Source organism: Salmo salar, chromosome ssa25 (genome assembly GCF_905237065.1).
Source record: "Salmo salar chromosome ssa25, Ssal_v3.1, whole genome shotgun sequence".
In the NCBI taxonomy this organism is placed as follows: Eukaryota; Metazoa; Chordata; class Actinopteri; order Salmoniformes; family Salmonidae; genus Salmo; species Salmo salar.
The window spans coordinates 2,693,691-2,719,852 of record NC_059466.1 but is presented as its reverse complement, the minus strand read 5'-3'; the positions used below and the strand labels follow the sequence as shown (position 1 = coordinate 2,719,852).

General features: G+C 42.1%; 1 protein-coding gene across 15 annotated transcripts in view; it reads right to left on the bottom strand.

Moving 5' to 3' along the window:
• Positions 1-878: 878 nt before the first annotated feature.
• Positions 879-26,162, bottom strand: part of LOC106586043 (LIM domain only protein 7) — a 126,379-nt gene continuing 101,095 nt past the window's right edge. For 10 of the 15 annotated variants that reach the window (XM_045707638.1, XM_045707639.1, XM_045707641.1 and 7 more), the window contains 15 exons: positions 23,988-24,160; positions 23,647-23,710; positions 18,116-18,166; positions 14,961-14,986; positions 14,228-14,335; positions 13,354-13,446; positions 12,859-13,268; positions 11,439-11,495; positions 8,670-8,725; positions 8,264-8,422; positions 7,681-7,876; positions 6,819-7,151; positions 3,104-3,212; positions 2,182-2,284; positions 879-1,716 (listed from right to left, as the gene is read on the bottom strand). In XM_045707638.1, the coding sequence (XP_045563594.1) occupies positions 1,694-1,716; positions 2,182-2,284; positions 3,104-3,212; positions 6,819-7,151; positions 7,681-7,876; positions 8,264-8,422; positions 8,670-8,725; positions 11,439-11,495; positions 12,859-13,268; positions 13,354-13,446; positions 14,228-14,335; positions 14,961-14,986; positions 18,116-18,166; positions 23,647-23,710; positions 23,988-24,160 (1,961 nt within the window). In that variant the 3' untranslated portion in view covers positions 879-1,693. The remainder of the gene's footprint in view (positions 1,717-2,181; positions 2,285-3,103; positions 3,213-6,818; positions 7,152-7,680; positions 7,877-8,263; positions 8,423-8,669; positions 8,726-11,438; positions 11,496-12,858; positions 13,269-13,353; positions 13,447-14,227; positions 14,336-14,960; positions 14,987-18,115; positions 18,167-23,646; positions 23,711-23,987; positions 24,161-26,162) is intronic. The other 5 variants (XM_045707645.1, XM_045707647.1, XM_045707644.1 and 2 more) reach the window with 5 other exon arrangements.

The following is a 26,162-nucleotide window of genomic DNA, read 5'->3' as shown; positions in this document are numbered from 1 at the left end:
CTTGAAGAAACTTTCAAAGTTCTTGACATTTTCCGGATTGACTGACCTTCATGTCTTAAAGTAATGATGGACTGTTGTTTGTCTTTGCTTATTTGAGCTGTTCTTGCCATAATATGGACTTGGTCAAATAGGGCTATCTTCTGTATACCACCCTACCTTGTCACAACACAACTGACTGGCTCAAACACATTAAATTACACAAATTAGCTTTTAACTAGGCACACCTGTTAATTGAAAAGCATTCCAGGTGACTACCTCATGAAGTTGGTTGAGAGAATGCCAAGAGTGTGCAAAGCTGTTAAGGCAAAGGGTGGCTACTTTGAAGAATCTCAAATATATTATGATTTATTGAACACTTTTTTGGTTACTACATGATTCCATATGTGTTATTTCATAGTTTTGATATCTTCACTATTATGCAATGTAGAAAATAGTAAAAATAAAGATAAACCTTGGAGTGAGTAGGTGTGTCCAAGCTTTTGAGTGGTACTATATGTTTATATAAATTCATTAGACAGCCTAAATGGAAGAATACATTAAGAGAATAGGCTATCATAGTGAGTAATGTATGAATGTGTGGGGGAATTAAATATGCATGACAAATTGGCTTTGGAGGACGTACGGCAGGCATGTCCGCTCAAACCTGCTCATCAACTCATTGAAATTCCTTTCATTATCAGTAAAACACTACAGAGTGAAAGGGAAGGAGAAAGAGAGAGAATGAGATAATATAGGTTAAGAGAAAGAGAATGAAACAGAATAGGGAAGACCTAGAGAAGAGAGCGGGAGAAGGATGTAAAGGAGGATGAGAGACAGAGCAATAAAAGAGAAAAAAATGAGAGAAATCTATTGAAAAAGACGAAGACCAAGTCAGAGACCACAATTTACTCATTTTATTTACAAATGTTGCCTTAATGCCATACATTATAATGATATACATTTTTCTCAGCCCCCCAAAAATGTTAACTCCTAAAATGTTTAAGATTAATGCGAAACAACAACTCCCCAATAAGTTCTAACTCTCTCTAACAAATCATGCTAGTTTTTAAATATATTTTCAATCCATTTAATTTAAATAATCTCCCCCCATCACAAACAAAAAACGCACATCGATAAAAATAAGGAGTCAACAACAAACCTTAGTCAACAAACCTTAGTCAACAACAAATGTGTTGTAACAAAGATTTGCAGGCAAAAAGGAGAATAAATCGCAGACTTCCCCCAGCCTAACATGAAAACTCTTACAGTAGATCTCTGAAATATGAAGTAATCAGGATCAATAATCTCATGAACAAGACCAAAATCAATTTCCAGTAATGTTTCGTTACGGTTGCAAAATTCCCAAAACCCTCCACCAGTGATTTCTGATAAACCCATGAAATTTGGGAAAGTTTTCAGAATTTTCCAACACTATTTTCAGCTAAAAGTCTAAAACTCGCAGGTGCATGCACATCCCTCCTACTTTATACAAGCAATTGGTAAAAATAATACGTTGATATCAACATTTTCACTTTTTTGGTCAATCTCACCCTCTCAAGTGTACAGTAGAAATAAAGAATAGGATAGTTGTTAATTGAAGAATCAGGGCATTTTGTCAAATCACAAAACACATGAATACATCTGAAGTTACGGCTGGTTGCATTGTTCATGGGTTGTTGTCAAGTAGTCCTTTATCTACTGTAGTACAGCTTTGTCACATGGACGTTGGCTGTCCAGCTAGAGGGGGAAGAAGATAGAGGTTATAACACGATACAAAATGATACTATTCGATAACACAGCATATCACTAAATGACACGGCACGACTCAACATAATATTACTGACATGACACAACACAGACAATAGTAACAGGAGCCCTGTTACTATTGGCGATACCAGTTTTTATAAATGGTGGCAGGTAGCCTAGTGGTAAGAGCGTTGGGCCAGTAACCGAAAGGTCGCTAGTTCAAATCCCTCAGCTGAACATTTTGAAATGATGTGCCCTTGAGCAAGGAACTTAACCCTAATTGCTCCAGGGGTGCTGAACAATGGTGACCACACTCTCAAGGGGAGTTGGGATATGCAAAAAAAACATATTTCCAATTTACACATGTACATGTAAGCACCCACCAAATTATTGTTATTCAGCTTTGATTCTAGTTGGCTCACTTTTCAGCTGGTACCCAGCTAAAGTCATACTCACTTTTGAATCGCATGTAGCAGGAGTTACAGTAGAGCTGTCGGTTACGTATTCTGACCTCAGCTCCGGCCTCCGATCCTCCTAGGTTGGACTTACAGTCGATGCACTGGAGGATAGGTAGAGAGGGAAATGGTCAATGAGGGCTAGCCCAGATCCCTCACTCCCAGATGGGGAGAGGAGAGGAAAGTTGCCCCCTGGAGGAAAGATGAGTTCCACAGACAGAGGAGCCATGGGGAGAGTGCTAGACATATACCCATGGAGCCACAACCAGATAGACAGAGCCCATGAGAGACACCTGACACTTGACTGACAGACAGAGAGACCAATGACAGTTCAAGCCCAAGTATACATGTAGGGACTTTTGGAAGCTCGTCATGATGTCAGCAGCAAGTGTTGGTGATAGGAAATAGTGAGGTGAATGATTGATTAGTGAGGTTTGGCACAAATGCAGTCAGATTTGCTGAAATGCTCATAAAACCATGAAAACAATGTCCCAAACTGTTTGCCATTTCTGCAGCAAGTTATAGATCTTAGGGAATTTGGAAGATACTGTATTTTTCAATTAACTAAAAAGTTAATGGAAACATTACTCTAGTCAAGTTACACTGGAAACCTTAATTAAATGGTAATCATTGGCCACATTGGAAAAGTCATCAACTGTCCATCTTACAACCCAGTGGGACTTTGGACTTCTGTTTCCTTGGTTTTGTGTGTACGGTTATAAAGGATCAGACCAGATTGTAATTCATTCATGCTGTTTAGGTTAGTATAACATTAATCAGGGTCAAGTTGTCCATATTAGTAGTCTCATTCCATGGATAAGGTTAGTACTGTGAGGATCAGGCAGGTTTAGTCTTTGCTATGGAACAATCATGACCTCAATTTCCTGGTCAGGGATGGCCGGTCTTGAACTTTGAACTCTCACCTTGAAACAGGTCAAATGATAGCAGAGTCCCAGGGACTCGATGATCATGGCGGCTCCCTTGCCCAGCACCTTGTCACAGAATGTACAGACTTTCTTGCCACTCACTGACCTGAGATTACAGAACGCAGAACCATAACTAGACTGGAGAACCCAGAACACAGACACACAGACACACAGACTGGAGAACCGAGAATATACATGCCCACCCACGCCCCATCAACCACACTGGATAACTGAGAACACATTCCTATCCAAACAAAAATACTTTCATAATTGTTTATGTTATATGTGTATTGGATGGTCACCTCCCTGACCAAGGCCCTTCTCCCCCGATTGCTCAATTTACTACAGGTAGACTCCAATGAAGTTGTAGAAACATCTCAAGGATGATCAAAGGAAACATGATCCACCTGAGTTCAATTTCAAGTCACTTAGCCTACTCGAACGGAGAGGAATGCTATTTATGTTAGCTAGCTGGCTAAGGCTATCCAACACAGGAACTCTTCCAAGTCGAGGTAAACTTTTGGTTTTATTAATTTATTGCCACTGTGGGCCGCCGGTGTAAATGCTAAATTGCTTGCTGTACACTGAACTGTGTGATTGTAGCGGATTTACTAACAACTTAGTTCTAGTAGCTATGTTGACTATGACGTTAGCTAATATGGTTGACAACGATGTAGGCTGTGTGTAGTGGTTAGCGGTTATGGTAAGAAGGTTTAGCTTGGAGAGGTCAAGACAGCTGTTGTGTTGTGCACTGTCCACAAGTGAAGGGAAAAGGTAAATGTAGATGAGAGAAGGAATTATACAATGAGAAAAGTGATGATGCTGTTTGTATGTGGCTGCTATGAAAGTGAACTGTGTGTGTGGGTGATCAGGTTCATTCCGTCGAATCTGTTGAAAAATGTTTCTTAACATCTTTGGGGTAGGGGGGCAGTATTGAGTAGCTTGGATGAATGAAGTGCCCAGAGTAAACTGCCTGCTACTCAGGTCCAAAAGCTTGAATATGCATATAAATAGTAGATTTTGATAGACACACTCTGAAGTTTCTAAAACTGTTTGAATGATGTCTGTGAGTATGATACAACTCATATGGCAGGCAAAAACCTGAGAAAAATCCAACCAGGAAGTGGAAAATCTGAGGTTTGTAGTTTTTCAAGTATTGCACTTCATATTGCACTTCCTAAGGCTTCCACTAAATGTCAACAGTCTTTAGAACGTTGTTTCAGGCTTCTACTGTGAATGGGGAGAGAATAAGAGCTACTGGAATCAGGTGTCTGGCAGAAAGGCATGAGCTCAGTCATGGGCGCAGCTGTGAGCGCAAGCCACAGCGCAAGCCCTTTCCTTTCTGAAGACAAAGCAATTGTCCGGTTGGAATATTATTGGAGATTTATGATAAAAACATCCTAAAGCTTGATTCTATACATCGTTTGACATGTTTCTACAAACTGTAATGCAACTTTTTGGACTTTTCGTCTGGACTTAGTGCATGCGCCTTCTGCATTTGGAATAGTGAACTGAACGCGCGATCAAAAAGGAGGTATTTGGACATAAATAGGGACTTTATCGAAACAAAACAAACATTTATTGTGGAACTGGGATTCCTGGGAGTGCATTCCGATGAAGATCATCAAACTTAAGTGAATATTTATAATGCCAGTGAACTGGCTAACTTCTGGCTAACTTCTGGCTAGCTTCTGTTGTGGATTTCAGATTTGAGGTGAATAATACTTTTTTAACCTGTTAGGGCTAGGGGGCAGTATTTACACGGCCGGATAAAAAACGTACCCGATTTAATCTGGTTATTACTACTGCCCAGAAACTAGAATATGCATATAATTATTGGCTTTGGATAGAAAACACTCTAAAGTTTCTAAAACTGTTTGAATGGTGTCTGTGAGTATAACAGAACTCATATGGCAGGCAAAAACCTGAGAAGATTCTGTACAGGAAGTACCCTCTCTGACCATTCCTTGGGCTTCTTGGCTCTGTTTATTGAAAACTTAGGATCTTTGCAGTAACGTGACACTTCCTACGGCTCCCATAGGCTCTCAGAACCCGGGAAAAAGCTGAATGATGTAATTCCAGCCCCTGGCTGAAAAACATTAGCGCCTTTGGTAAGTGGTCTATCAGAGGACCATCAGACTGAGGCTCGTGCACGGGGCAAAACCATGTTTTTATTTTCTCTCTCTTTGAACGTAAACACGCTTTCCCGGTCGGAATATTATCACTTTTTTACGAGAAAAATGGCATAAAAATTGATTTTAAACAGCGGTTGACATGCTTCGAAGTACGCTAATGGAATATTTAGAAATATTTTGTCACGAAACGCGTCGTGCGCGTCACCCTTCTTTACACTTCGGATAGTGTCTTGAACGCACGAACAAAACAGAGGACATTTGAACATAACTATGGATTATTTTGAACCAAACCAACATTTGTTATTGAAGTAGAAGTCCTGGGAGTGCATTCTGACGAAGAACAGCAAAGGTAATAACATTTTTGTTATAGTAAATCTGACTTTGGTGAGGGCTAAACTTGTTGGGTGTCTAAATAGCTAGCCCTGTGATGCCGGGCTAGCTACTTAGAATATTGCAAAATGTGCTTTCACCGAAAAGCTATTTTAAAATCGGACATAGCGAGTGCATAGAGGAGTTCTGTATCTATAATTCTTAAAATAATTGTTATGTTTTTTGTGAACGTTTATCGTGAGTAATTTAGTAAATTCACCGGAAGTTTGCGGGGGGTATGCTAGTTCTGAACGTCACATGCTAATGTAAAAAGCTGTTTTTTTATATAAATATGAATTTGATTGAACAAAACATGCATGTATTGTATAACATAATGTCCTAGAAGTGTCATCTGATGAAGATCATCAAAGGTTAGTGCTGCATTTAGCTGTGGTTTGGGTTTATGTGACATTATATGCTAGCTTGAAAAATGGGTGTCTGATTATTTCTGGCTGGGTACTCTGCTGACATAATCTAATGTTTTGCTTTCGTTGTAAAGCCTTTTTGAAATCGGACAGTGTGGTTAGATTAACGAGAGTCTTGTCTTTAAAATGGTGTAAAATAGTCATATGTTTGAAAAATTGAAGTAATAGCATTTCTAAGGTATTTGAATAACGCGCCACAGGATTCCACTGGCTGTTACGTAGGTGGGACGAAATCGTCCCTAGAGAAGTTAAAAAACAATTGGTGAGGCGGGTTGCAGGAGAGTGTTTTGAAGTTGAGTTTTTAGAAAAATATATATAAAAAGATTTGCAAAGAAAATATGTAAATATATATATATATACACGGGAGACGACAAGACGAGGACAAAGGAAATCTGACTGCTATGGCATCTTGGATTGAATGCTTGTGTGCACCTACGTGATACAGTTTCATTCGTAGGCTAGGTTGTAGCAACCTCATGATGAGTGTAGGGAAAATTTGAGCGTCATGAGCTGGGTGAATGGAATATGAATGACAGTCATCCAATATGCTGTAATATAAATAAATAAAAAAGAAACCGCGGTTCACGCCTAAGCACCGACATTTTGACGTAAGTCAGCATTTGTAACTTTGAGCAAGGGTTTTTGGTTACCCTTAACCCGAGATCGAGAATTTGAATTTCAGATCCAGTATCTGACAGTGTATCAGTGATTGGGAGCAAATCTACCGACTCAGTTTTTTGGCAAGCAGCAGTGTGCCACATGATTGGACGTTGGATGTTTTACCTGCTGTGTTGCTGTGAGGATGGGCGTGACTCGGGTTCGGGGCCAAGAGAAGGGTTGGGGGATGGCGAGGGTGAGCGCAGGGAAGATAGGTTACACCCCCCGGCCTCTCTGAGGGAGCTCATGGAGAGGGAGGAGGGCAGGGTGGCTAAGCCAGGACGACTTCCGACCCCGTAGCCACCACCACCATAGGCAACACCGCCATAGGTAGTTTTGAGGCCAGAAAGGGCGGAGTGAGGCCGGCTGTAGTTAGGGATGGACGAGGTGCTTCCCGGTGTCCATGACGAGCGCCAGGAAGAATGAGGCGCGGTGTCCAGGTTGTCCAGAGACTCGCCTCTGAAAAGTTGAACACATTACCGGATGTTAGTGGATGTTAGCGGGTTAGCGTAAGCACTCAAATAGCCTGGATACCACAGGCCATTATGTTTCTGATTTAGCCAACTCTTTTGATAACTGCAACAGAAAAGAGACTGGAATCCAGGCTAGAGCCCAAAATGTTAGTCACTAAAAACAGCTACTTCTACTAAAATAGTTGTTGTAAATTATGTGTTAACATGTTACACACACTCATTCAAGCTAGCATTATACAGCATTAAACCCCTGGTGACCCAATCTAGGAAGTTTAGTGTGCTGTCCATATTGGAACAGAGTCACAAATCCATGGAAGGCGTGTCAAAGTTACTTGGAGTTGTCAAAGTCATGTGGAGCTCTCCTAATATGGACGCCCAGGTGAGTCCCAGGTAGAGTACCTTCTAATAGGGCCATTGAGGCTGGCTTAACCCCTATCATTCAACACACACATTGTATTGTACTGATCCACCACCCCCATGCCAGCGGAGCCCCAGTCAAGCCCCATGAAGAGTACCTCCTGATGGGGCTGGCAGTTGGGTCCTTGCTGGTAGTGGTGCTGGAGGAGCGTTGGCGGATCCAGCTGTTGTCTGTGGTCAGGTTGGTCTTCTTCTTCATCTCCTGCAGGATCTGCTGCCTCTCCAGCTCCGCCTGTGGTACGCTCTGCTGGCCCTTCCTCCCTAATCCTTCGCCTATCCCACCGCTGCTAGTCACTGTGGGCCAATGAGACAGAAGAGGGAATCAGGAAATAAAGATGAGTCAATGGGAGAGGAGAGGGGATAGACATGAGAGCCAATCAGATTGGATGGAAGTCCAGAAATAGACTGTAGACCAGTGATTCATCCAGGAAACACCAATAAGACCAGTGATTCATTATCGTGACAGAGCCACTGGAGAGGACAGATTCATTTTCTGTATTCAGCTTCAGTGACCAATAGGACATGATCAAGACATATTATAAAATCTGGAAGTGTCTGTTTATATATTTCATCATGCTAAACGCGATTGATCGGCTGAGCTGGTTGGTTGACTGAGTCCTGCATTGATTAGACAGGAGCGGTCAGGAGCGGTAGAGGAACGGTCGAGGCTGTGAACCACACCTCTTTCTGGCTCTCTGTATCTCATGGCGTTTAGGATGTTTCTCCTCTCCAACTCCAGCTCTGACGCAGCCCGGAGACTCTGGGCCTTTTTGTCTGCTTTACGTCTCAACTCCTCCTCCAGTAACCTCTGGGCCATGCCCCCCGAGCTGCCGTACCAGCCTGGGCACAGTGTGTACAGTATTCACACTCACTGACATACAGTTACTTACGCGGGTGCACACACACACACACACACACACACACACACACACACACACACACACACACACACACACACACACACACACACCATCTTCCCTTGCTAATTTGAGCAGCTAAGTAATGGTTCAACTTCCACCGAAGGTCAATAAGGATTAACGAATATTGATGAATACATTGATGAGGACATTAATAAATCCCCACTGACCTTTAGTCTCTGTTTTCTCCACGTCGTCCAGCTCTGGAGTAGATTTCGACTTTGCCCTGCCAATCACAACAAAACACATTTATGGGCTGATAATCAAGAAAATTCATTATCTCTCAAATCAATGTACACTGTAAAACACATTATTGATTTACTTTTCTACGTTCCAAATGGTACCCTATTCCCTACAAAGTGTACTACATTTGACCAGGGCCCTTGGGGCTTTTTGTATTTTCAAATACGTACAGTTCAATACATGAACACATACAGTACATGAGTGGCCTGCAATGGAAATAAGCCTTCAGGCTGTTGCGTAATCTCTGTGATACCACTTTTTTACTTTACAGTGCATTCGGAAAGTATTCAGACCCTTTGACTTTTTCCATATTTTGTTACGTTACAGCCTTATTCTAAAATTGATTAAATGTTTTTTTTTTCTCTCAACAATCTACACACAATACCCTATAATGACAAAGCAAAACAGGTTTTTAGAAACGTTTGCAAAAAAAATTTATACAACTGTCACGTCCTGACCAGTATAAGGGTTATTTGTTATTGTAGTTTGGTCAGGACGTGGCAGAGGGTATTTGTTTTATGTGGTTCGGGGTGGTGGTTTATTTAGTAGGGTGTTTGAATTATTATTTCCGGGTTTTTGGGTAATGTTCTATGTTTGTATTTCTATGTGGTCTCTGGTCTTTTGTATTTCTATGTCTGGTTTATTGGGATTGGACTCTCAATTGGAGGCAGGTGTGTTCTCGTTGCCTCTGATTGGGAGTCCTATATATGGGTATGTGTTTGTGGGAGATTGTTTCTTGTTTTGCGTGTGTGAGCCTGACAAGACTGTTTTGTTGTTCGTGCGTTCTTTCTTTGTTTGTTATTTTGGTGTTTTCTTGACTTTAAATACAAGATGAGCATCCACATTCCTGCTGCGTTTTGGTCCTCCATTCCCGACGACAACCGTTACAACAACTAAATATAACATTTACATAAGTATTCAGATCCTTTACTCAGTACTTTGTTGAAGCACCTTTGGCAGATATTTCAGCCTTGAGTCCTCTTGGGTTGACGCACCTTGGCACACCTGTATTTGGCACACCTGGCACACCTGGCACATTTGGCACACCTGGCACACTTGGCACACCTGTATTTGGGGCGTTCTCCCATTCTTCTCTGCAGATCCTCTCAAGCTCTGTCAGGTTGGATGGGGAGCGTTGCTGCACAGCTATTTTCCGGTCTCTCCAGAGATGTTCAATCGGGTTCAACTCAGGGCTCTGGCTGGGCCCCTGAAGGACATTCAGAGACTTGTCCCGAAGCTGGTCCCGCGTTGTCTTGGCTGTGTGCTTAAGGTCGTTGTTCTGTTGGAAGGTGAACTTTCAGCCCAGTCTGAGGTCCTGAGTAGGTTTTCATCAAGGATCTCTCTGTATTTTTCTCAGTTCATCTTTGCCTCGATCCTGACTAGTCTCCCAGTCCCTGCCGCTGAAAAACATCCCCAGGGATGGTGCCAGGTTTCCTCCGGACGTGACATTGGTCTGAGAGTCTTTAGGAGCCTTTTGGCAAACTCCAAGCAGGCTGTCATGAGCTTTTTACTGAGGAGTGGCTTACATCTGGCCACTCTACCATAAAGGCCTGATTGGTGGAGTGCTGCAGAGATGGTTGTCCTTCTGGAAGGTTCTCCCATCCCCACAGAGGAACTCTAGAGCTCTGTCAGAGTGACCATCAGGTTCTTGGTCACCTCCCTGACCCTTCTCCCCCAATTGCTCAGTTTGGCTGGGCGGCCAGCTCTAGGAAGAGTCTTGGTGGTTCCAAACTTCTACCATTTAAGAATGATGGAGACCACTGTGTTCTTGGGGATCTTCAATGCTGCAGAAATGTTTGGTACCCTTCCCCAGATCTGTGCCTTGACACAATCCTGTCTAAGAGCTCTACGGGCAATTCCTTCGACCTCATGGCTTGGTTTTTGCTCTGACATGCACTATTAACTGTTGGTCTTTATATAGACAGGTGCGTGTCTTTCCAAATCATGCACAATCAATAGAATTTACCGCAGGTGGACTCCAATCAAGTTGTAGAAACATCTCAAGGATGATCAATGGAAACAGAATGCACCTGAGCTCAAATTCGAGTCTCATAGCAAAGAGTCTGAATACTTACGTAAATAAGGTATTTCTGTTGGGTTTTTTGCACAAAAAAATTTTAAACCTGTTTTTGCTTTGTCGTTATGGGGTATTGTGTGTAGATTGCTGCCGATTTATTATTATTTTTAATCCATTTTAGAGTAAGGCTGTGATGTCATATTTTTGAGCCATTAGGGCACTGGTCAAAAGTAGCGCCCTGTATTGGGAATAGGGTGCCATTTGGGACATGGGCTGAGCTACACATTTAGTTCTGTTGGTTAAGTATTGACTCTTAGAACATAATTTATTAGTTATAGGCTGAGGCATGCTTTCCGTTTGCTAGTAACAGACAATAGATTTTATGAACGCAATTAAGTCATACTGTATGTTTGTCTGATTGCAATAGAGGCAAAGCCATGGCCATTCTAACGCATACAGACACGCATGCACTCACACCAGACCTGGGTTTCAAACACTTGAACATCATACCAAATACTTAATATGTGTAGGTTTGAGCTTGCCTGACTTAATAAACCAATATAATAGTCAGAAAACTGCAAACCCAGCCCATCTGGCACTCAAGGCAGACATAAGCAATTACTTAATTACTTTTTAAGTATTTGATGTTTAGGCTGGACCTTGGGAGACACACACTGACCTGTCTTCCATGGATATCTCAGGCTGGACCTTGGCATAGCCATAGGAGTCCCCGACCCTGCCAGCAGTTTTACGAAAGGGTTATGGGGTTACAGCAGCAGAAAGATAATGTAGATAGGGAATACAGACAGAGACACAGACAGAGACACACATAGACGGACAGACGGAAGGAACAGATGGACAGACAGGACAAAACACATACAGAAAAGACAAAACACAGGCAGCCCATTAGTGGGGGTTAGAGGTTACAATACAATGTAAAGTAGACCTTAGAACAGGCAACAATTAATTATTATTTAACTAAATGTTAATGTTTAATATACTGCAGTGAGTTGGTGTTTACAATAAGCATTTGAAGATTTAGCACACACAAATGTTAAAGCCTTACAAAGACTTTAACATTATGTCTGTAACGACAAAAGCGCTATAGAAGATAGATGGGCTAGAATAATAGATATATAAGACATGTGAATAAAACCTTGGATGTATGCGAAGGTAACTAGCATAAGGCAGAGGTAGATCCTCACATTATTTTGCAGTTGCTATATTGTTTATATCTTTGCCTTCATTTATTTGTTATTTTTCTCTTTTTGTTATTAATCCTTGGTGTTTAAAACGGTATATGTAAGACAGTGGGAATGGTCTTTTGTTTCTGTTTGATCATTTTATTTATTTATTAGTGTGCTTGCTACAGCAAGACCACTACTGTTATCCGTCATTCTTCTTTTTTATTAGTGTGCTTGCTATTTTTTATTATCCATCAATTTACTTCTTTAACCTCTCTTCACCCTTGCCTTCATTCCCCAACCACTCTTTATCTTTCCATCAACCCAACTACGGGTACGCAAGTACGGGTTTTCGGAAAGGCCCAGTATTTAACTCATTCAACTTCTGTTCAGCTTGAACTCTACCTTTGCCAAGTAATCCTCCTCCTACTGCCAGAAAAAAAAATTTTTTTAGACTGCACACAAATGATATCTACTTTTTCAAAATTACGGGAGGGAACTGTGTAGGATAGGAAGGGAGAATTATGGGGGAGGAAAAACTACATTATTGCAAATCTTTATCATTGTAAAAAGCAACACTGAAAAACTGGGGGAAAAAATAAACAATTCCTGTAATGTATACTGGAGCATCATCTATAAGTGACTTTGTTCGGCTACATAATCAATTTCAGATACTTTAGGATAATTTGGACATGATGAGCGAAAAATGCTAACATAGGTACAACGACTTGCATTAGATTAGTGCCACAAATGTTAAAATGTTAGCATTTGGAAACAGTGCCAGAGAAACTAAAACAAAGCATGGCTTGCTGTTATACCTCGTCCATAGACTGCTTACAGGGTAAGGAAAGCAATTTGTAATTTTGTAATTTGGGTGAACTAAACATTTAAAGAAAAGAAAACATTATTATTAACCGTTGCTGCTGCTGCTCCTGCATTTTCTCTTTCTCCCTGTGCTGTTGTTCAGCAGCCTCCTGGCGCCTCCTCTCCTCCCTCTCCTCCTCCTTCCTCCTCTGCCATCTCAGCTCCTCCTTTTCCCTCTGTCTCCTCTCCTCATCCTCCTGCTTCTCCCTCCTCTTCCTCTCCTCCTGAAGACGCAGCAGCTCTCGCTCCTCCTCCTCCGTCCTCCTCTCCTCCTCCCACTTTTGCTGCTCCTCCTCTACTCTCCTCCTCTCTTCCTCCTCCTGTCTTCGCTGTGCTTCCTCCTCTTCCCTACTCCTCCTTTCCTCCTCTTGGGCTTCCTTGTCCTCCCAGGGCATGGTAGGCTGGTGGAGGGGGGAGAGGGGGCTGATACTCCTGCTGTCCATCTCCAGGCCTCTCGGCTCCTGAAAAACAGACAGTAAAGGGTTAAAGCCAAAGTCCTGAGTTACAACCAGAAAATTACATTGCTATGGTGATATGATTCCTCACCTCTTGGTGGAGTCTTCCCCCTTCTGTCACAGCCTCCTGCTGGGCCCGACGCCACTCCTCCTCCAGTTTCTCCTGGTCACGACGGTATTTCTCCTGATCACAAACACGCACACAGAGAGAGACAGGTTACTGTACTGTATGCGCACACACACACACACACACACACACACACACACACACACACACACACACACACACACACACACACACACACACACACACACACACACACACACAAACACACATTCAGAGTTTATCAGGCGCTTTGGTCACTGGCCCCCTACTGACAACCACTTTTAACCACAATTTGATGTAAGAGGAAAATAGTCTCTCTTGTTAAACAATAGAAATAGAAAGGTTTCTGGTTTCATGGTAAAGACAAGAAAAGTGCTTCAACTCATTCAACAATTGACATCCCTTAATATCCCAACAAAAAAAGAATTACCACATTTTAGTCTACCAAAACCTAAGAAAAGGGCAATTGGAAGACAAGGATTAGCTGAAGTCTACCTAACTCCTGAGAACAAAAACTGAAACGATCCCAAAGTTTCAGCTTCAACCGCTCAGCTCTACATTCCAGCTTCGTTCCCCAGAGTAGGTGAACCTTGTTAGATTTTCTGCCAAGCTTCTATGTCTCATTAAGAAATTAGGCCGTTTGACCTGCGGGGAATACAGAGTGGAGGAATAACGAGCCTTGGCTTCTAGTCTACAGGGGTCAGTTTGGACACATTTTTATCTCTCTACCTCCATAAATAGACCTCGGGAGTAATTCACAGTGTGCACACACACACACACACACACACACTTCAAACAAACAAACAATCCAAAACACACGCAACAATCAACTCCCCCCCCCCAAATACTACACTGTTACCTGTAGGAGTCTCTCCTGCTCCTTCTGCCATTTCTCCTGCCTCCTGCGCTCCTCCTCCGGGTCACAGGACAAGCGGTTAGAGGAGGGAGCGATGGAGGCAACGGGCATCTGATGGAGGAGAGGATGAGGAGAGTAGAGAAGAGACATTGCCATTATTCCTTTATAGGTGAACAAATGTATCCTGCAAATACACAAATTACTTTATTGTGTATAAGTAATTCTTACAGTATGTTAATCACACTTAATCAACAAAGCTATTTGAGTCTCCCCAACCCTTATACATATTGTCATGCATATCACTTGTTTTTCATTTAAATGTTTCATTGTTTATGTATTAACATGCTACCCATGTACAGTATTTCAGTGTCATGACTAAGATGAAAAGTTAAAACTTGAACTGTTAGTTAAGTTATTCCTTTAGTCAACCTTTTCAAAGTGAGCCACAGATGCTTCAGTCCACTCAAGTTATCATCATCCAATTTCAAAGATTGAGTATGTATGAACAATGACACAAAGGTTGGGACTAGCATTTTCAATCAAGGAGTTTAAGGGGGCTCAGGATCCTGCCCCTGGTGTGGTAGTTAAATAACCCATTACTATCCCACACAGTAAAGATGTCACTCACAATGATGGGTCAATGCATTGTAAAAACTTAAGAACATAAATACGTACTTGAGAGAAAAAAAAACACTTGCTTGTAAACATTTTGTAAATATTAAATAGAATTGCTTACATCTGATTTTGCTGACTCTGATCCTCCTTGAAAAAGAATAAACATCATCAAATAAATCAATCTAATGTTTATAGTCACATCTCAGAGTGATATACAGCATTCAGTATATGCTCCCATGAGAAGCATTGTTTCTGCATTCTAAAATACTACATCATTGTATCATCATCATTGTATCATCAAGCAGACACACAGACTGACACCTAGGATAGATATAATACATGTATTTAAATCTCACACACCTGGAGGCTACACAGGCTACCATACAGACCAAAAACTGACAGGCTTGTTAAAACCTCAACTCTTATCTGAGGTTGAGTGTGTGTTCAGATTTTAATGTTTCAACTTCTAAAACTTTTAAATGGTGTTTAAACTTTAACCAAACCCTCAGCTATAATTTGAGATTTTAAATCAAGCCTGAAGCAAACAAGATGTATTTTAAATTCACCTACAGTCTTGCCAATATTGCCACAAAGAGTCTATGATTTTGGCAGAATAACAGTCCTTGACTGCTGAATAGTAGGTCCCAACACACTGTTGGTGTGTTACCAAAGTACATCACACTAACTAGATTCAACTTATTAACATCTCTTTTTTTATTTTTTTTTAATGGATATAACAATAAACATGCACAAGATGCAAAGAGTCAAAAAAAAAGTCAACAGTCACCAAAATGCATGTTGATGCATGCAGAAGCATTGGCTATTAGTAATAACAGAAGAGCAAAAGCACAGCACAGCAAAGCATGCAAGGTTGAGGAGGGGAGCCAATGTGTGACACCTGGACATCATACCAACATACTGTACCATACACCTGACAGCATATGACACCCGAGTTAGCCTTGTGATGGCATTACTTTCTAGGCTTATGGCTTAGTGAATAGCCCAGAGCCATAGATATGCACTACATTACCAAAATTATGTGGACACCTGCTCGTAAAACATCTCATTCCAAAATCATGGGCATTAATATGGAGTTAGTCCCCCCTGCTGCTAAAACAGCCTCCACTATTCTGGGAAGTCTTTCCAATAAATGGTGGAATGCTGCTGCAGGTACTTGCTTCCATTCAGTCACAAGAGCGTTAGTGAGGTTGTGCACTGATGTTGGGTGATTAGGCCTGGCTCGCAGTCAGCGTTCCAATTCATCCCAAAGGTGTTTGATGGGTTTTTATTTATTTTAATTGTATTTATTTTTTAACCCTTATTTAACTAGGCAAGTCAGTTAAGAACAAATTCTTATTTACAATGACAGCCTACCGGGGAACAGTGGGTTAACTGCCTTGTTCAGGGGCAGAACGACAGATCTTTACCTTGTCAGTAACGAGGATTCAATCCAGCAACCTTTTGGTTACTGACCTAACGCTCTAACCACTAGGCTACCTGCCACCCTAAGGCAGTGATGGCCCTGTGCAGGCCAATCAAGTTCTTCCACATCAATCTCAACAAACCATTTCTGTATGGGCCTCGCTTTGTGCACAGGGGCATTGTCATGCTGAAACAAGAAAGGGCCTTCCCCAAACTGTTGCCACAAAGTTGGAAGCACAGAATAGTCTAGAATGTCATTGTATGCTCTAGCGCTACGATTTACCTTCACTGGAACTAAGGGGCCTAGCCCGAACCATGAAAAACAGCCCCAGACCATTATTCCTTCTGCACCAAACTTTACAGTTGGCACTACGCATTCGGGCAGGTAGTGTTCTCCAAACCCAGATTAGTCCGTCGGACTGCCAGATGGTGAAGCATGATTCATCGCTCCAGAGAACACATTTCCACTGCTCCAGAGTCTAATGGCGGCAAGCTTTACACCACTCCAGCTGACGCTTGGCATTGCGAATGGTGATCTTAGGCTTGTGTGTGGCTGCTCGGCCATGGAAACCCATATCATGAAGCTGCTGATGAACAGTTCTTGTGCTGACGTTGCTTCCAGAGGCAGTTTGGAACTCAGTAGTGATTGTTGCAAACTAAGACAAACAATCTTTATGCGCTACGCGCTTCAGCACTCGCTGGTCCTGTTCTGTGAGCTTGTGTGGCCTACCATTTCGAAGCTGAGCCGTTGTTAATCCTAGACGTTTTCACTTCACAATAACAACACTAACAGTTGACCGGGGAAGCTCTAGCACGGCAGAAACTGACTTGTTGGAAAGGTGGTATCATATGACGGTGCCACATTGAAAGTCACTGAGCTCTTCAGTAAAGCCATTCTACTGCCAATGTTTGTCTATGGAGATTACATGGCTGTGTGCTCGATTTTATAGACCTGTTCGCAACAGGTGTGGCTGAAATAGCCGAATCCACTAATTTGAAGGGGTGTCCCTTCGCTATCCTATATGGCTCTGGAACAGCCTAGAATTTATCATCTTTAATGTTGATTTTCAGTTACTCCTGTGTATGCAGGTTCTCAAAATGCAGGAAATCAAAAACACACAAGCAAGAAGTGAGAATTTTGTAACCACTTCTATGGAGTCTAGTAGATTGGTATGTTGGTATGGCATTCTGACATGCTGTCTCAACTTTGGTGCTTCAAAGTGTTGGTGAAAACACAACTTTCTCATCAAGTGTATCCCAACCCTCTACTGAGGGATCCTCAGACAGTTCTCAATTTGGTTTTAATCCTGAACTAGCCACCTGATTCAACTAATCAAGGCCTTCGTGATTAGTTGTCAACTCAGAGCTGCAACAAAAATGTAGATAGATTGCTGGTCCCACAGGAGAGGGTTGGGAAATACTGGTCTAGACTCATTGAGCTCAGTGTCTCTGGGAGAATCACCACACACTCAACCCTGTTTATCACAGAGGTAGACCAGTGCACTGAAACTCGGCTCTGAGAAGCCCGGGAGTGGGAGGGAGGGGGAGACCAGTGGGGTTACACTCACTCAGTACCAGATCAGATGGAAAAAAGCAGTGGATTTTAAGCAGCGGGCCCAACATGGATCCCTAGGGAACTCCTGAGTATTCAAATGTTTGTCTCAATCTTTCCTTAATCATGATTAGGTTAAGTCATAGTTGAAACAAAAACCTGTATACCGGGAAGGTCCTTAGGAGAACCACTGGGACAGACAGAAAGAGATGGAAGCCTAGAGCACCCAGCCTCTTGATAGTTACACAGACAATTGATAATAACCCTTCACCAACACCAGGGCTCGATCAGGGGTGTTTTACCTTGTTCAAAAAACTCTGACCTCCGTTTTAAATTTTTCATGGATATGGGTTCTATGTGAGAGATGGAGAAATCAGAACAGGGTCAGAGAGCGTAAGCGAGTGGGAGAGAAACATTGAAGTAATAGCTTCAATCATACAGGCACGTGCACATATATGGTTCTACCTGTGCAGAGCACATGCCCCTTTGCCCTTCCAGTCTCCAAATTGCCCTTTTGGGTGGAAGTATTTTTTTGTATACATATTTTGTCACTGTTGTTTGGAACCCACTGCACGCAAGACAAGCTGTTAAGTTCACTAGCCACCATCCTGTCTGTTGGTTGCACCTGTTGATCTGCCCTGTATGGAGCTCGTGTGCGCCCGGTTGCGCCTTTTGCCCAGTCTGTTCTGTACGGAGAATCCGTGCACCTGTTATCCAAACATGTATACCTTGAGAGATGCGGTCACTGGTTGAGTGTGTGTAGCTAGCTATCTAGCCAGCTAGCTAGTTTAAATATCAACAATACTGCCACAGCAGCATAACATTTGATTAACACTTGATTTAGCCTACAGCATGATCAATATTCAGTCTGGTTTGCTGATATGTGCAACAGAGAGAGGCAGTAAGACATGGAGAGGTAAATCACAATCAGTAAAAGAAATTGAGGTAGCTAACAATCAGATTTACATCAATCATCTACATCAATGGTCAGCTGATTGCCCACCCTCTTTACCCGATGTAAATTATGTCTCAAGGAGTCACTGCAACAGAGGCATATGGTATGTTATAATTTTCGAGATATGAATTATGAAAGGTCTGTGCACGGCCCTGCTATCATGGCATGGGGAACTTCAATCAAGATCTCCATTCTCCACTATTGAACACATAACAACTACATTAGGATTATGTCATCACACTGAAAACAAAAAAAATCATATGCAGGGCCAGCTCCGGGCATAAGCACATTTTTTGGGTGGGAACTCAGTTGGGGTCTGAACTTACTCTTGAGAGTTAGAATAGTACAATACACAAGGTGTAAGTTCAAAATGTGGTTGTGCATCAGCAGTTTTCCTCTTGTTCTGTCAGTCATTGACAGTCACTCAATTATCCATGTCATTTAACCATTTTTTGATCGATAAGTTAGTCTAGCCAGTTATCTAAACTTGTATTAATCATTGCCGAATACCGACCGGGCACGCAGGGCATTGTTTTGTTAGTCATTCTCACTCAGATATCATTAACATTGCAAAATGTGTAGAATTGCAGGAAATTAGCTTTGAAACTGAAAAATATATATTTCAGCCCCTTGAAAATTTATTGGAATTGCATGACATTTTTTATAAAATTCCCCCAAAAAATCTACGCCCGATTGCGAAATATGTAGACTTGCATGAAATTAACATTAAAACATACATTTTTCACCCCACCGTCAAAAGGGGGGCCACAAAAAAAAGCCCGCTTGGTGGTCTCCCATAGGGCCCCCAAAAGTCTAGAGCCAGCCCTGATCATATGTGAGGTCTTCCCAAAATGCTCACACAGACATATCCTACATTACAAGGAAACAGTATATCATCATATTTGTATATGTATTTGTATTTGTATTTATTATGGATCCCCATTAGCTTCAGCTACTCTTCCTGGGGTCCAGCTAAATGAAGGCAGTTTAAACAATTTTAAAAACTTTACAATACATTCACAGATTTCACAACACACTGTGTGCCCTCCACCACTACCACATATCTACTGTAAAAAATCCATGTGTGTGTGTGTATGTATGTCTGTGCCTATGTAATGTTTTTGCATTGCCCCCCCCCACTACGCTGCTGCTACTCTCTGCTATTATCTATTCATAGCCACTTTAATAATTCTAGTTACATGTACATAATTACCTCAATTACCTCGACACCGGTGCCCCGCACATTGACACATTGACTCTGTACCGGTACCCCCTGTATATACAGTATATAGCCCCGCTATTGTTATTTACTGCTGCTCTTTAATTATTTGTTATTCTTATCTTTTACTTTTTTAAAATTTTCATAAAACTGCATTGTTGGTTAAGGGCTTGTAAGTAAGCATTTCACTGTAAGGCATTTCACTGTAATACAACACCTGTTGTATTCGGCGCATGTGACAAACATGATTTGATTTGATGTTCGTGTTGCTTCACAGTCCTCACTGATACAAAAGGTGTATTTTTATCTGTTTTTTTAAATCTAATTTTACTGCTTGCATCAGTTACTTGATGTGGAATAGAGTTCCATGTAGTCATGGCTCTATGTAGTACTGTGCGCCTCCCATAATCTGTTCTGGACTCGGGGACTGTGAAGAGACCTCTTGTGGCATGTCTTGTGTGGTCTGCATGGGTGTCCGAGCTGTGCGCTAGTTAGTTAGATAAAGCTAACTCTCTCTCCTCTGCTCTCATCCTTCTAGACCTATCTGCTGCCTTTGATACTGTGAACCATCAGATCCTCCTCTCCACCCTCTCCGAGTTGGGCATCTCCGGCGCGGCCCACGCTTGGATTGCGTCCTACCTGACAGGTCGCTCCTACCAGATGGCGTGGCGAGAATCTGTCTCCGCACCATGCGCTCTCACCACTGGTGTCCCCCAGGGCTCTGTTCTAGGCCCTCTCCTATTCTCGCTATACACCAAGTCACTTGGCTCTGTCATATCTTCACATGGTCTCTCCTATCATTGCTATGCAGACGACACACAATTAATCTTCTCCTTTCCCCCTTCTGATAACCAGGCGGCGAATCGCATCTCTGCATGTCTGTCAGACATATCAGTGTGGATGACAGATCACCAGCTCAAGCTAAACCTCGGCAAGACGGAGCTGCTCTTCCTCCCGGGGAAGGACTGCCCGTTCCATGATCTCGCCATCACGGTTGACAACTCCCTTGTGTCCTCCTCCCAGAGTGCTAAGAACCTTGGCGTGATCCTGGACAACACCCTGTCATTCTCCACTAACATCAAGGCGGTGACCCGATCCTGTAGGTTCATGCTCTACAACATTCGCAGAGTACGACCCTGCCTCACACAGGAAGCGGCGCAGGTCCTAATCCAGGCACTTGTCATCTCCCGTCTGGATTACTGCAACTCGCTGTTGGCTGGGCTCCCTGCCTGTGCCATTAAACCCCTACAACTCATCCAGAACGCCGCAGCCCGTCTGGTGTTCAACCTTCCCAAGTTCTCTCACGTCACCCCGCTCCTCCGCTCTCTCCACTGGCTTCCAGTTGAAGCTCGCATCCGCTACAAGACCATGGTGATTGCCTACGGAGCTGTGAAGGGAATGGCACCTCCATACCTTCAGGCTCTGATCAGGCCCTACACCCAAACAAGGGCACTGCGTTCATCCACCTCTGGCCTGCTGGCCCCCCTACCTCTGAGGAAGCACAGTTCCCGCTCAGCCCAGTCAAAACTGTTCGCTGCTCTGGCACCCCAATGGTGGAACAAGCTCCCTCACGACGCCAGGACAGCGGAGTCAGTCACCACCTTCCGGAGACACCTGAAACCCCACCTCTAATATCGATAATAACATTGTAAATATCCCCTTACCTTTGATTATCTCCATCAGAAGGCAGGCATCCCAGGTCCGGAAGGCATCCCAGGTCCGGAACAAATGTGGTTTCTTTTGACCAAGTTCATAATTTATGTCCAAATAACACCAAGTACTTAGCGTTCATTATGCTCCCACAAAACGTGGTGGGGGGAGTGTAAAATCACGCCGAAAAGCTAAAAAAAACCTAGTAAATAATCTATTTACGTTCGTTCAAACATGTCAAATGTTGTTTAGCATTAATCTTTTGGTCCATTTTTAACGTTAAACATCAGTAATATTTTCACACAACCTATCCTATGTCTAGATAAACAATGATGACAAACTCACGTTTCTCCGATTTATGCGCAGGCGCAAAAAAATGAAGTGATGACATGTCAACTTCCTTGGATTCTAATTTGCTCTCTGTTTATCATAGACGCTTCAAACAACTTTATAAAGATCGTTGACATCTAGTGGAAGCCGTAGGTGTTGCGAAATGAATCTTTTCTCACTATGGTATCTATAAAACAATGACACTAAATAGTACAGTCACAAAATTCACATTTTTTTGGGATGTATTTTTCACAGGTTTTTGCCTGCAATATGAGTTTTGTTATACTTACAGACACCATTCAAACTGTTTTAGAAAATTCAGAGTGTTTTCTATCCGAATGTGTTAATAATATGCACATATTTTTTTCAAAATGTCTCAATACTGCCCCCGAGCCCCAACAGGTTAAACAATAAATTAATGTATGAATATTCCGGTACCTGCTGCGCCTTGGTCTCATCTCTTCGACACTTGTGACACTAGCCACATTTTCAGATATTACACCTTTCTAATTTTAACAGAAAGAACAATTTGCTTGGCTAGCTATAGCCTAATGTTAGCTAGATAACTTTGAACTGGTTGGTTATTTACCTGGAGATTCATGCAGGGTAATAACGTCATGAGTTGTGATTATGGTTCATTGTTTACCTAGCTAAGTAGCTAACATTAGCTGGCTGGTTGGTTAGCAACCTGCAGATTCATGAAGGGCAGTAAGGCCTAGCTAGCTACATGTCTTAACAAAAGACTCCACTATGCAAGTACCCACTTTGGGTGAGTTCATAAATTCAGTCTGGCCATCTACTCTGATTTCAGAGCACTCTTGTCACGGTTGTCATAGGTTAAAGTGGACCAAGACGCAGCGGTGAAATGTGCACTCATCTTCTTTTATTTAAACGGACAAAGAAGGTAAACCAAAATAAATACGTACACAAAAAAACACAACGACAAATAACAGGCCGATAAGGCACAGAGCTATACACAGCACAAAACACTAAAACAAACACATACCTATATATAGGACCCTCAATCAGAGGCAACTAGAAAACACCTGCCTCCAATTGAGAGTCCAATCCCCAATTAACTAAACATAGAAATACAAAGCACTAGACTAAACATAGAAATACATTAACATAGACCAGTGCCCAAAACCCGGAATAATAAATCAAACAAACCACTAAATACACAACCACCCCGAACCACATAAAACAAATACCCTCTGCCATGTCCTGACCAAACTACAATAACAAATAACCCCTATTACTGGTCAGGACGTGACAACTCTCGTCTGAGTGTGCCAGAGAGCGCAGAATAACTGTTGAACTTACGAACACTCAACACCCGTTGAATATGGCCGGTGTCAGTAAATGTCGGCAAAAATAAATAGCGGTCCTACAGTAGCTGTTAAAAGCTAACCGTGTCACGTAAAAACAAGTTCGGTATTTGTATTTAATGAATAGCGGTTTTGTTTTAATCAAAAATAACAAGCCAAGTGATTTCCAGCATACAATGTTCAGCTGTACACCCTGATCAAGTTATGTGGTGGCATGCGCAAACAAAATGTGTGAATGTACATAATTGTACATAATTGAACAATGAGCATTCACCACCAAAAACACTTGTTCCTGTTAATAAAGGCTAGTCATAACCTCTCTGGTTAGTATATCTGCTCTATGCTCTTTACCTTTGTTTCTCACGGTCACTGTCTCGTCACGGAAGCCTCCATTCACTCCATTGGATGCCACATCCTGCAACAAGATGAATTAAAAGCCTGTTGAGAACTGTCTGGGGTTTTATCAGTACATTGTATTACTATAGATTCAATGTGACCATGCAACAAACAAAAATCACAAGTTTTTTCACAATGATGTCCTATGTCAATGTCCTTACCAACCTTGTCACAACATGTTTGCAAATTTGTGATATATCAAGTTTTATTTGGGTATTTGTGAGTAACATAGCAAGAAAGCTAATAAGAAACATTTGAACCTTATCAACACAACGAGGTCTTCGTGTAAAACTCACAATGATTGGTTGGGTAGTGACCTTCTTGGTGGTTTCCATGGATCCCCGAGAGGTGAAATCCAAGCTGGTGGTTGTGTCGGGGGAACCTATAACTGTTGGATGATGATCCATACTGGTCAGATTGATGGTCTTATGGCTTTTAAACGGCAGGGAAGGTAGGTCTCTGTCCCAGTCTGAACGTCGCAGACGTGTGGCAATGGCAAAATTAAAAAGGGGTGTGTGAGTGAGTGAGTGAGTGAGTGAGTGAGTGAGTGAGTGTGAGTGAGTGAGTGAGTGAGTGAGTGAGTGAGTGAGTGAGAGAGAGAGAGATTAGGAAAGGTACTAGTACTTTAAAGGTACTACTATACAACTATATTACACAAAGTACTTACAGAATTTTCTGCATGGTATAATAATAGTAAAGACATCAAAACTATGAATAAGAGATATGCATTCACTCTTGGCATTCTCTCAACCAGATTCATGAGGTAGTCAGTCACCTGAAATGCATTTCAACTAACAGGTGTGCCTTGGTAAAATACGTTTTTTTGAATTTATTTTCTTCTTAGTATGCTTGAACCCCATTGTTGTGACAAGGTAGAGGTGGTATACAGAAGATAGCCCTATTTGGTAAAATACCAGGTCCATACTATGGAAAGAACAGCTCAAATAAGCAAAGAGAAATAACAGTCCATCATTACTTTAAGACATGAAGGTCAGTCACTAGAACATTTCAAGATCTTAGAAAGTTTCTTCAAGTGCATTCGCAACAACCATCAAGCGCTATAATGAAGCTGGCTCTCATGAGGACCGCCACTGTCACGTCCTGACCAGCAGAGGGAGTAATTGTATTATAATTTGGTCAGGACGTGGCAGAAGGGTATTTGTTTTGTATGATTGGGGTTGTGTGTGTTATTAAAGGGGTGTTTGGTTTATGTAGTCTGGGGTTTGAGTATATGTTCTAGTGTTGGTTTTCTATGGTTTTCTAGTCTGTCTATTTCTGTGTAGTTTGTGTGGCTCCCGATCAGGAACAGCTGTACGTCGTTGTTCCTGATTGGGAGTCATATATTAGATGCTTGTTTTCACCTGGGGATTTTGTGGGTAGTTATCTTTAGCACTGCTGTTGTTATTATAGCCTGTTAAACTGTCTTCTGTCGTTCTTTGTTTTTTTTGGTGTTCACTTTATTTAATAAATAATCAAGATGAGCATCCACATTCCTGCTGCGTTTTGGTCATCGCTACCCAACGACACCCGTGACAGCCACAGGGAAGAAAGACCCAGAGTTCCCTCTGCTGCAGAGGATATATTCATTAGAGTTAACTGCATCTCAGATTGCAGCCCAAATAAATGCTTCACAGAGTTCTAGTAACAGACACATTTCAACATCATCTGTTCAGAGGAGACTACATGAATCAGGCCTTCATGGTCGAATTGCTGCAAAGAAACCACTACTAAAGGACACCAATAATGAGAAGAGACTTGCTCGGGTCAAGAAACACGAGCAATGGTGGAAATCTGGCCTTTTGGTTCCAACTGCCGTGTCTTTGTGAGATGCAGAGTAGGTGAACGGATGATCTCCATATGTGTGGTTTCCACCTTGAAGCATGTAGGAGGAGGTGTGATGGCATGGGGGTGATTTGCTGGAGACACTGTCAGTGATTTATTTAGAATTCAAGGCACACTTAACCAGCATGGCTACCACAGCATTCTGCAGCGATATGCCACCCCATCTGGTTTGCGCTTAGTGGGACTATCGTTTGTTTTTAACAGGACAATGACCCAACACACTTCCAGGCTGTGTAAGGCCAATTTGACCAAGAAGGAGAGTGATGGACTACAGCATCAGATGACCTGGCCTCCACAATCGACCTCAACCCAATTGAGATGGTTTGGGATGAGTTGGACCGCAGAGTGAAGGAAAAGTGCTCAGCATATGTGGGAACTCCTTCAACACTGTTGGAAAAGGATCCCAGGTGAAGCTGGTTTAGAGAATGCCAACATTGTGCAAAGCTGTCTTCAAGGCAAATGGTGGCTACTTTGAAGAATATAATATATATTTTGATTTGTTTAACACTTTTTTACTTACTACATGATTCCATATGTGTTATTTCATAGTTTTGATGTCTTCACTATTATTCTACAATGTAGAAAATAGTAAAAATAAAGAAAAACTCTTGAATGAGTAACTTTTAACT